Genomic DNA, 12568 nt, shown 5'->3' on the forward strand with positions numbered 1-12568 from the left:
TTGTGATACTCAGGTTACCGCCAGAGATGGTCAGTAAGGCTTGCTCATGTTGTTATATTTTCAAACTCCTTCCAGTTTACTTCCGTAGATTTCAGAGCCAACATCCTTTATTTTAATCCATTTGGCCCTAGAGGTGATAGATAGCAACCTAGAGGTGACACAGAGCAGAGCCCCCATATCATAGCAGATAAATTCAGTTTCAAAATCACAACCGTTTGTGGCACCCTACGTCATATTGTGTTGTATCTTGCAAATCTGGATGATGACAGGTGTTAACTTCGATTACTTACTAAATTTCGATTTATTCAAACTATTTACTTGTGTTGTGTACTTTTTCTGCCTTTCGTCTTCTATTTCTACTAATTTGGAGATGTTTTGAAATGCGTATTTGCGCTTTAGTATAAAGTGACGACATTAATTGTGCTTCTGTCTGAGTAGCATCAATAACTTCTTTGAGCATCTCTGGGTATCGGTACTAAGGTACTAACTAAGCATCCTCTCAGCGATTAACGTATTATCTTTTCATTCTGTCTTGCGAATCCTGTTCCCCATAAATTGAATAAAATAAATACGAATCCGAATTAAAATTATGGTTTCGCAATATATCATATCTTATTTCGACTTCTTTCTGCGAGAATTCGATGCCGACTCTAAATGAGCACGTCATGTTAGTGCTTGCTAAATTCTTCATGCCATAATGACGACAAGCAATGTAAATGAACTGTCAAAATACGTAACGAACGGATTGTATACAAATCCAAACTCATAGAACATTTATCAATTCAAGATCCACAGAAAATTGCAAATTCAATCAATACTTTTCCTTCAAAGTGCTGGTACTGGTCGGGGTCGCCAAACAAACTGTTTTGACAACGATCATACCAACAAGAATGTGCGACCGCATGACAGACCCTTTCAAATCAGGTTTGTATTGTACTCACATTCATTCATATCCTTGCTAATGTACCTAATGTGTTGTACCTAATGCAGTGGTTCTCAATCTTTTTGACGTCGCGGACCCGTTTCGGACCGTCATGGACCCCCAAAAAGTTTTAGTTCAAATTTAGTTCAATTATCGTGCAATCGTCATCTGTCTTGTGCAAATGATAACTGTAGGCTTAGTGATAAACAGCAACAAAATGACTTTTCTTGAAAATAAGATCATACTATTCATGTAGAAACTGAGTTGACTTCTATCACTTCGAAGCGAATTCTGCAATTTCATTTCTTGAAATACGTGGTCATGTCTTGGAAATCTGCGCCTTCGATAGGATATTAACGAGTGCCGAAAATACATTTCCACATATATAGGTGGTATCTAATGTAATAATAACAAGTAACGCTTCCGACGACACATTTGGGTATGATCGCTACAAATGTGGCACCAAAATTGACAAACAATCTTATTTAATGAACATATAACGCCAAGCCTGGTCATTTCAATCTAGCAGCTTATCTTGATAAGTTATTATGGAAAAATGGTTATATCACAGGATAATATGGATCCCTTTTTTCCACAACCCCCAACAAAGCATCTCTGAACAAGAAAATGTTTGTATCCGTAGGCTATTGGCAATTTAGCAAATAAAATGAGTCTGCACAGTAGGATATTTCATCTCAGACTGCCATTCTGTTGATGTGAGCTGTGGAGTTTTACTAGTAATGGAGCGAAACTGCCTCGTGATTCTCCGAATTTAAAAATAAAATAAATACAAACTAGCTTATCAACTATTTTGAGGCTTCGCGGACCCCCTGTTGAGAACCGTTAACCTAATGTAACATACGGAAGCATGCTGAGATCTTCGAGACAAATGCCTACTTGATAATATCCGCGGTGGGTAAATCAGACACAGCAAATTTCAATCAACTCTTGATATGTAGGCCGATGGGATATAAACGTCTGGAAGATTTGGAGAAAAATGAAAGCTCACAGGACATCATAATCACTCTCGGGAATAATCGTTCAGGTCTTGAGCATCTGCTTAGAGGAGACAGAGGAGAATTGGATGATGGTTAGTATGTCGTTAGGCCCGTGTAATTTTCCTCAATCATAAGTGTCCCCCTGCTTGTGCAGTCTCATCATAAAAATTTCACATTTTTGTTGATATGCCAACTATTTAAACCGGTGATTCCGAACCGGTCGGCCATTGTCGGTTGGGTCACACGAGGATGTTGAGGTGGACCGCATACAAAATGACGAAGCTGGTCATTAGGTTAGTTTTGTTCGTCTTTTGTATTCTGGCACAAATAGATACCGTGATTTCCCATGTATAATACGCCACCATTAGGGTTGTTCAGAATTGACCGACTTTCAAAAAGTCCAGGTTTTCAGTCCGATTCCCATGCCTTATACCTTAAAAACAAATTCTGGCAACTTTTTTTTGTAATTCATCCCCTGCATCCGTGTGCACATTGCCGTTTTCTCACGCACCCTGAAAATGGCATAGAATGTAGATCTCGGAAAAAGCCTGTACCCATGTATAGTATACGCCAGTGGTCAGGAACCTTTTTCGTCCGAAGAGTCATATTGAACGTAAATTTTCCATTTTACCTCCAAAAGAGCCATACATGTCAATCAACTCATACGTCACAAATGAAAAATCGTTACGTCATGGTAGCGCAAATTCGACATCACTACATGAGATCCGTCGTCTACGCCGTGTTTTCTCAGTAAAACCTCGTACTAATCATGCTGGTTGCCTTATTTGAATAATGAGTATGCAAAACTTAGCTTCATAGATTTTTTGCAAGTGATATATTTTTAATTGTATTGCACTGAGAGGCATACCGTAATTTTCCGAATTTAGTGCATCCCCATGTATAATACGCACCCTTAAAATGGCGTGGAAATTCTGGGGAAAAGCCTGTACTCATGTATGGTACCTTAGTACTGTAACAGGTGGCTGTGGCGTGCTGGAGCTAGGTAGCTTAACGACTTGCTGGCAGCTGTAACAGGAGGCCGTGTCGTGCTGGAGCAGTATGTAGCTGAACGACTTGCTGGTAGCTGTGACAGGAGGCTGTGCCGTGCTGGAGCAGTAGTTAGCTGAATGACTTGCCGGTAGCTTGCTGTCTTAGATGGTGATTCCTTAACTCACACGAGTTCACTCGGACGGATGTATTGCAGATAATAGTACGTCAGGCGCTGAGGTGAATCTCGGATCTCAAGGGCCGTTACAGAGAAAACGTGGGTTTTTATACCCGAAAATGCGTAACAATGAATGTGATTGTAATGCTTTAGCCAATGAGAACGGGTTGGTAAAGTTCTAGTGACAGGAAAAAGGCAGTACTCTTGCTAGGACTATGTTTGGCGTAACAATGCATACGAAGCTTGTGCAACACTATAGTGTGCTATAGCAGAGATAGTAGAGTTCTACAAGTGGTCATGATATAGTAAAATCCTAATACGAGCATGGTATATTTCCGTCATAACAGATACCTGGCGTTAGCTAGGGACATTGGATTAAAAGGACCAGCGGTCTGCTACAGTACGCACCCTGCATTCGCAGTACATGAATAGTTGTGTTTTAGTATTCGATGTCATTCAGTTTTGCGAAGTCACTGTTGAACAATCATGGCATAACCACCGCTAATCATTATACCATAGTGTCCTATATAATGTCGACACAAGCAAATCTCACGCCTCAGTGAAATTGATTCACGTCACAATTTCCATTTGGCTACTGGCAAATTGACGGTCATTTTTGACCGGCTTGCCGAGCATTAAATTTAGTGAAACGGGTATCAATCGAAAGCTGACTCTGCACTGATTACGAAAATATAAATTTTATTCCGCTCGTGGCCCTGGAACTCCCACAATCAGCCTCGAATGTTTCATTGTTATGGAGATTGGCATTAGGACGTAACAATGCTGTCTGGCGAAACGAGAGAGTAGCTCAACAGCAAAAGAGCCAGACAGCATAGTGTCCTATATGGTGTCGACACAGGCAAATCTCACGCCTCAGTGAAAATGACTCACGTCACAATTTCCATTTGGCTACAGGCAATTTGACTGTCATTTTTGACCGGCTTGCCGAGCATTCAATTTGGTAAAACGGGTATCAATCGAAAGCTGACTCTGCACTGATTACGAAAATATAAATTTTATTCTGCTCGTGGCCCTGGAACTCCCACAATCAGCCTGGAATTTTTCATTGTTATGGAGATTGGCATTGGGACGCAAGTGACGTGAATCAATTTCACTGAGGCGTGAGATTTGCCTGTGTCTACACCATATAGGACACTATGCAGACAGCATTGCTGCGTCCCAATTCCAATCTCCATAACAATGAAAAATTCGAGGCTGACTGTGGGAGTTCCAGGGCCACGAGCGGAATAAAATTTACATTTTCGTAATCAGTGCAGAGTCAGCTTTCGATTGATACCCGTTTTACCAAATTTAATGTTCGGCAAGCCGGTCAAAAATGACCGTCAAATTGCCTGTAGCCAAATGGAAATTGTGACGTGATACAATTTCACTGAGCCGTGAGATTTGCTTGTGTCGACACCATATAGGACACTATGATTATACACTTGACGGCATTGTCTCAAATTGATAGTAGAGAGCAGCCGAAGCCTGCGAGGCCGCGACGCGATAGTTCAGGCCAGCGACGATATCTTGCGCACGATGCCTATAATAGACGCGATTGCTCAGGCAAACGATTATGTCGTGCGCACCAGGCCTGTTGGAGATGCGACTATAGTGGTTAGGCCAGCGATTACATCTTGCGCACATGGCTTGTTGTTTATGCGATTGTTCAGGCCTGTCGTTGACGCGATGAATTAGCGAGCATTGCCGCGTGCGCGTGCAGCTATTCAATGACCTAATTTCGCTCGCGTACAAACGGCAAACAAACTCAGCAGGAGATCGCTTGCTGTTGTGCAGCGCAGACGCTAATTGGCAACATGCTTCTCGCTAGTTGGCTGCACTGAAAACACTGATAATACGAATGCATGATGGCTGAATATGATGCGCGATTTAAACAAACATGAAGAAAGGGTGATTTCAAGTTATATTTCGAGGGGGATTTTTTCAAGGCTTGTTGTACCCATGCATAATACCCACCCTCGATTTTAGGTCAAAAAATCAGGAAAATTTTTCGCATTATACATGGAAAATTACGGCATGATATTTGCGAAGCTTAAGATGAATAACATTTAGATTTCCAACTGACGTAGACAACAATAAAAGTATGAATCTACTTTTAACACGCCTTTTACAGTTAATGGGTATTTTGGTGTTGCAATGCATGGTGTTCCTGATGGCATTTTGGTATGATTCATAATTGTTAAGGTTAAGCCTCATACCAAATTTGAGACTTTACTCAGTTAAACGAGATCGTAAGTTCGTCATGATGCTATTCTTAAATGCGAGGACCCATGATGGCATATACGTAGGTGGAGCCAAACATGGTCATTGGTCACTATACATTAGTATACATACCCATTTGTGATGCGTCAGTGACGTTGGTCAGGGGAGGCAAGTGAGGCAGTGCCTATTTATTGTTAGAAAATAAAGTTCGAAACAGAGGCGAAGGCATTGTGATAGCGCAATTCATCGTAAATATCATAGAACAGCGGTTCTCAACCGGGGGTCCGCGAAGCAATTTCAGGGGGTCCGCGAGACCTCTAAATTTTGAAAATGTTTGATAACCTAATTTTTATTTTCTTTTTTAATTTGAGAAAGCATCGAGGCAGTTTCGCACCACAACTGCTAAAACCTCATAACTCATATCATCATAATAATCGTCTGACATGAACTATCGTAGTGTGGAAATTCATTTTCATTGCCAATTTTCCAATAACTTGCTGATACAAACATATTGCTGTTTAGAGACGTTTTGTTGGGGTTTGTGGAAAAAATAAAAATATGGAGATAGTAACGTCAATCAGGGTGACTTCGTAACGTCTGCAAAGCCTTCTCGATTTGAAGTTGTCAGTCTCATCTGATTTGTGAACAGTCGTTTGAAATAAAAAAATTCCGAAGTATTTCCCTAATTTGTCCCAATTCAGGGATTGAAACCTCGCCACGAAATCCATTTTATCCTGTGATATATACCCACTATTCGAACAGCTTCTTGGAGGTACAGAACTTCAATATACAATTGAATAATATATTCATATTGAAATGAACCCGAATATTTACTGCTCCCACTCGTCATAAATCGGACAATGATATACCTACTCTAAAGCTCGGCTATCAGATTTGGCGCATTTTTATTGCGGATGCCCTATCGACAAGGCTGGTTTTTTGATTAACAAGGAGTGTATCGTTGCTGTCAAAGCATTACGCTCCAACCCTCAAATTCATATCACCAGTTATTTTGGCATGCATGGTATGTATGGTATTTTGGTCTTGTTAAGTTCAATTGTTCGTGGTCGAAAATGTTTGCTCGAAAATATATATGTAAACCGGAAAAGAATGAGCCGTTTCATGACAGCCTTTATCAGGTTGGAAAACTTGGATCCATTATTAGCCGCCTAAAAATTGTCTATACTTTTGGATTAGCATTTTTCTTTGACTGTAGAAACTCTCTGCGAGCCGATCAAAATGCCGTCGCGGGCCGAATCTGGCCCGCGGTGCGTATGTTGCCCGTCCCTGTGCTAGATGCTGGGCGTGATATGTTCATAAAATATATGTTTCTTCATTTTGGAGCCATAAATGTTGCGATCACTCCAAAAGTATCGTCGGAAGCGTTATGCGTTAATATTGCATTAGCCTCCATCTATTTTTGCGGAAATGGTTTTCGGCACTACTCGTTCATATCAAAGCGAAGACGCGGTTATTCAACTCACGACCTAGTAGCCTACTTCAAGAAATAGCAGCAAAATTAGCTTTGAAATAATAAAAGTCTACCAATTTCTACATAAATAGTGTGATGTTATTTTCAAGAAAAATCCTTATTTTGCTGTTTATCACTAAGCCTACAGTTCATATTTGCACAAGACAGATGAAGTTCGCACCATAATAGAGCTAAAATTGAACTAAAACTTGAGGGGGTCCGCGAGGGTCCGTGACGGTCAAAAAGGGTCCGCGAAGCCAAAAAGGTTGAGAACCACTGTCATAGAATGTATATTAACTGAAATTATTCGAATGAAATTGTCGCACTGATTACGATTCGGCTTCTAAATTCTCAAAGTATTTGGCGGTAACATTTGCGCAACGCGCATACATTTTAACAGCGACTACAAAGCTACGCTATTAACCAAGAGCGTGAATAGCTATGGAGTTGTTCGTAATTTGAATTTGTGATTGTGAATGTCACTTCCACGGCAGTTTATTTCTCGCCGGAGATCGGAAAGACGATTTATTTCTAATCCGTAACTGCCGACTTGTAGCACGGCCCACTTCTAGGCTTTCGTAAGACACCGCTTACACGGATGAGATGGTGAGGAGGAGCCTAGATCAGTGGTTCCCAACGTGGGCGATATCGCCCCCAGGGGGTGATTTGGCGGACTAGGGGGGCGAAAATAACGAAGGGGGCGATAGGGGGGCGAAAACGGACGAAGGGTGCGATAAGGGTGCGATGGTGCGTTAAAACAGCTATATGGCGTCAGGATCGTAACTGCCGCACCCTAAACCTCCAGTTGGGGGCCAAAATTATTTCGTGAATTAACATAAATTATATAGCAATATTTTAGAAATTCATGCAACTTTTTCAGAATATTTTTCGCTCTGCGCGCGATTTAATATTGTCATATATCTTGATTTTGAGGTACCCTTCCCCCAACAAAAATACGCATGATTTGGGGAAATGGAGACTTCGCCGTCGGCCATTACTGCGCCACGACACACCAAGACAATATGAAGTTATAGGCCATGTAACATACTACTCCGAGAAGTATGCCAGAACGATCAGCAGCGAGAAGACCTTGGCCGAAAAGGAATGCCCTTGTGCTGACCGAAAACTTCGATATATATAAAATATACATGTATGTTTTATTGTCCATAGACGCCTCAATGGCTGGTGTCGAATGTTCCTCTCCTGGCGATCTGAAGCCCACAGGACAAATGCCATCCCGCGGAGAAAAATTATTTGCCAGTTAAGAAATACCAATTTGAAATCATGTGCGTCTTTTAGTTTGGTACGTTCTGACGATTTCCATAAATTTTGACATAGCAGATATAGGAGGTCACGAAAAAGCATCATGCAACGAAGTCAATATAACAACAGGTCCGCCCGAAAATGTTTAATTATTATTTAAGAGTCTACCTTTTCCAACACACCACACTCAGCTCTACCAGTAAATCTGATTACGTGAGCAAAGAGAGTAAAAAAAATTGATAGCAATATATATGCAATTCCCGACCATATTGACCGATTAAAACATGAATTAAATAAATTTGTCGTCCTTCGCGCGCTTAGCCGAAATACGGTGACTCACGAAACAGTACATAAAATAGGGTATAGCTGATATGTAGCGACAAAAAGCCCACTGGTTGAGGAGGGTCTGAGGGTTGGTTTATCGCCCTATGGGGGCCCAAGACCAATGTTTGGGAGGAGGCTGACGAAGTGCTGTTACGGTTCTGATTGAAGTTGGAGAAATGACTTTTTTTAGTCAACTCACGAAAATTTAGCTGCAAAAGTGTAATTTATAGGTCGAGCTGAAAAGTTGACCTTTTTTTATTAGTCAGCTCGCCTGTGATCCCAGCTTGTATACCCATTTTTCAGTTCCAAATATTTGGGGATGATCGGTGTTGAACTTCAAAAGGGGGCGATGAGTCGAAAAAGGTTGGGAACCACTGGCGTAGACAAACCTTCTATACTTAGGTAGGAATTCTTGAGTCGACCTCGGTCGGACTCAAACCCACAACCCAATAGTGTTGTAGCTGCGAATTATACCACTACGCTATCTCGCCACATTTTTAACCCTTGTTTCTCATGGCCATCTCGGGGACACCGCTGATCGGGGAGGGGGTGAGCGGTTTCATGGGGAGTATTCCTCAATGTGTGATGTCCATATTGAAAAAACTCCCGATCTTTGATGATAAACGAACCGGAAACCAACATAACAGTAAGGAAATATTTCAAGGGTCATTTAGGCCACAGGTGCAAAACTTTAAAAGGTACGCAACGTAATATTTTCAAAGGGGAATGTGGGCCATAAAAAAGTTACGGACAGCAAACTTTGCTCTGAAACAATTGAAATTATGTGATATTGCAGCAATCTGCTTGAATCTATGCTTTTATATCTAGGTATGGTACAAATGCTGCTCAAGGTCTTTGGAAAGATGTTGGAGGCTGACGGGCCTGCTGAATCTTTAACACATGTATTACGTCTGATTACAAAGTATGATTTTGTCACAAGAATCACCAAATTCTTATATGGTGTGCTCACTGAACAAAGGTAAGGATGTTTTACAAACTTGAAATAGTGTTCATCCTTCAACCTTTTTCGTCATCATGGTACATCCTTTTAACGTTTACTCAAAACTCGTACACCCCTGACCACATGATGCACCGACGTATCATGTCCCGTTGACGGCAGCCAACACATGCTAATTTAATTATGTGTAAACGGCTGTTTAATTATTGTATTACGGCTGCATGCGGCCGTACGTCCGCAGGTTGGTCAGCCCTGGCCAAATCGAAGTAAGGATGAGGAAGACTTCAAAGTGAGGGAAATTCTAAATTATATTCAGGACTCGAGGTTACCGGATCACCATCTAACACAGTGGTTGTCAAACTCGACCCCCGATACCTCCTGGCTACGCAACTCCAATTATGTGCACTGCGCTATCAATAAGCATATCGCAAGGCGTACTAATTCAAATGTCTGAGCTGTCGCGGTGGTTTCATCGGGAATCATTATAGACAGATATCGCAAGCTGAACACATATTAACTCTACCATGTTTTACTCCAGAAGGAACCAATAATTCCATAAGCAATCAAATGAATGTAATTTACATGCTGCGTACAGTTGATATGAACATTGTACAATATTGTACATATGTTCAACCTGTTCTGAAGCATAAACTTGCATATTTATTGTGATAGTCATCGGTCCATTGTAATACGGATTTGGTACACCCAGTACACCCCATCCGAGTTGTACACCCTTTAACAATTATGGTACACCGCAGGGTGTACGATACGCCCGGTTGAAGAGCCCTGGTCTATAATGGGATCAGGGTTGTTATGACTCTAGTCATGACTAAAAATGGAAAATGATTCGACTCGACTTAGGGCAATTTGTGTATTGACTCGACTTGCAGTCGTGTTACTGCGCATGACTTGACCAAGTCAAATGACCCGAGGCTCACACCAAACTGCTCATCATGATAACTTAAACGCGTTATCATCATTAATCTGTTTCTCCTACTAACTTGAACACGTGTGCTTAGCATGCTAATTTCTGTCCAGTCTGGATGTACTATCACATTTTAGCGCAATCAAGGGAACTGAACTATTTTTATTTATTGCCATGATGTAAAGGCCTTCTCTTGCATCGTCTATTATAGACAACCATTATGAATGCAGACTGTTTATTGACAACACAAAACGAACCCTGGCGCGTGTGTTACTTCAAAATAGAATTAAATACGCATCGATTCTAGGACAGAGCCAAAGATAAGCATTGGTTAATATCTATAGTGATTGTTTTAAGAGATTTCGAGGCTTTGTGTTTGTGTTTTGTATGATTAAATGCCACGGCAGTTCGGATTATAATCAGAGATGGTCAAAGTAGTCAAGAAAGCTACTCAAGTAGAAGTAGAAGTAGCGACGAAAAATCTACTCAAGTACAAGTACAAGTAGAAGTACTTTTTTCCTAAGCAACCTAAAACTACTTGAAGTAGAAGTATAATTTACTGACTTCAATTCTACTCAAGTAAGTACGTAGTTATGAAAACGATCGTAATTCGTTCGCATGGATTGTCAAAAGGTGTAAATTGAGCTATGTGAAAGGTGCCGAGCTTGATTCATATTGATGCATACCAGGACCAGGAGGTATTCAATTTTCGACAGCATAAGCATTCGTCCGCATCATGGAATGAATAGGATAGTATTAATATGGAACAGCCCGTTCTAGAAAATATCATGGTATGGCGCCCTTTCTCATATTACAAGGCCCGTGGTTTAGTCGAAAAGCAATGCGGAGAAGTTGTATAGGATACGGTGCGATTAGTAAACGTGAATAAAGAATATATGGGATCGTAAAATGCCATATTGTGGAGCTTTATTTCCGGAAATTAAAGGCATTTAATACACTTGTTTTTATACTTCAACATGTATGTTATCGAGAAAAAAGAACTGATATTAATTAGAGCTGAAAGTATATGATACTGGGAATTGAAAGTGAAATATAAATACTACTTCTAAAAGTGGAATATGTATTTCATGTCTAAAGACAGGAAGTTTCAAAAGTGGTGTGCTAAAACAGCTCTAAAACTAAAGAAACCCAGAGTTCACTTTACCAGATTAGGACACGCCGTGGACTGCTAGATTACGATATGCTAAGTAAATGCTAGATTGTGAAACGTTAGTTTCAAACGTTATGGTGAGCCAGATATGCTGTGGTGAAATATTCCATATGCGCAAAGGGCGACAATGCAGTGTGAACGGAACCATGCCAACCCGCTACCCAGATTATATTCACCAATACTTTCGTGAAATCATACTGGTCACTCCGTATCCACTGTGCGCGAAGCGCGACGAAAATTCTTGGCTCTACCCAACTGGGCAAAATCTACTTGAGTACTCCGAAAAAGCAGTGATAATTGACCAATATATTATCTCAAAACGTGATGTGATAGATCTAAAGTAACGCCAGATTTGGTGTCAGCGCCTGCAAATTAGTTAAAAGTTACCCAAACAAATCCTGGCGCAAAAATCCAGTGTAATTAATAAGGCCGTAATGGTGGATATCTAGAAATAGAACACTGAAATATATTGCATATTAAGTTAGTTACCCACTGTATAGACATGTTGGAAGTTTCAAGATCATAACCAATTGTTTTTATAGTGTCGCGAGGCGAGAGAAAGCACCTATTCATCTGACGAATGCACTAAAAGTAGCCAAGGCCTTGCTTGCGGTGATGCCATCTGATTCGCAACAAATGGTATTCCTTTACAATTCTTGTCGTATTTTGAATTCATGAAAATGGTAATAAAATGATACTGATCTGATCTGTAATCGACATAAGATAAGTAATAGTTCTACGAAGAGCTGCAATTTAACTAAATTACACGGTTGAGCTGCTCATATAATTTTTGGTTATGGTCACTGCTATATTACTCGTGGTTTAATAAGTAATAACTATTATTCGGTTAAACCAAGGACAACAGAGGACTTTCAATATGATAATATGAATGTATCTTTCCAACAGGTGTCGATGATGATGCACGTGGTAAAATCGGTGATGGATGGCCTAGTTGATATCCTAGCAGTACAAGCAGTGTATGATGATGTGCATGAAATACTTGGTGGAGTAGCCGACGAAGTCAAAAAGAAAAAAGAAAGACTCAAGCAAAGGTAAGAAAAAGTGTATGGCTGCAACTCTGCAAGTTGATCTCCATCGTTTGATGCTGTCATTGAAGCTTGTATTTCAATGCTCAGGAAAGCCGGACT

General features: G+C 40.6%; 3 protein-coding genes across 18 annotated transcripts in view; 2 read left to right on the forward strand and 1 right to left on the reverse strand.

The window, feature by feature from the left end:
• The window catches only part of LOC145457722 (THAP domain-containing protein 1-like), a 474772-nt gene that overhangs the window by 225155 nt on the left and 237049 nt on the right, over window positions 1–12568 (reverse strand). The gene's annotated exons all lie outside the window — the stretch shown is intronic.
• Window positions 1–12568, forward strand: part of LOC145457675 (NFX1-type zinc finger-containing protein 1-like) — a 224795-nt gene that overhangs the window by 186883 nt on the left and 25344 nt on the right. The window lies entirely within an intron of this gene.
• Window positions 1882–12491, forward strand: LOC145457732 (NFX1-type zinc finger-containing protein 1-like). The gene is made up of 4 exons (XM_080336009.1): window positions 1882–2012; window positions 9195–9345; window positions 11963–12059; window positions 12327–12491. The coding sequence occupies exons 1-4, from the start codon at window positions 1886–1888 to the stop codon at window positions 12474–12476; spliced, it is 525 nt and encodes a 174-aa protein (XP_080192135.1). The 5' UTR covers window positions 1882–1885; the 3' UTR covers window positions 12477–12491.

The sequence above is a fragment of the Botryllus schlosseri genome, chromosome 15, assembly GCF_051294905.1.
Source record: "Botryllus schlosseri isolate E-star chromosome 15, Bs_hap1, whole genome shotgun sequence".
Taxonomy (NCBI): domain Eukaryota; kingdom Metazoa; phylum Chordata; class Ascidiacea; order Stolidobranchia; family Styelidae; genus Botryllus; species Botryllus schlosseri.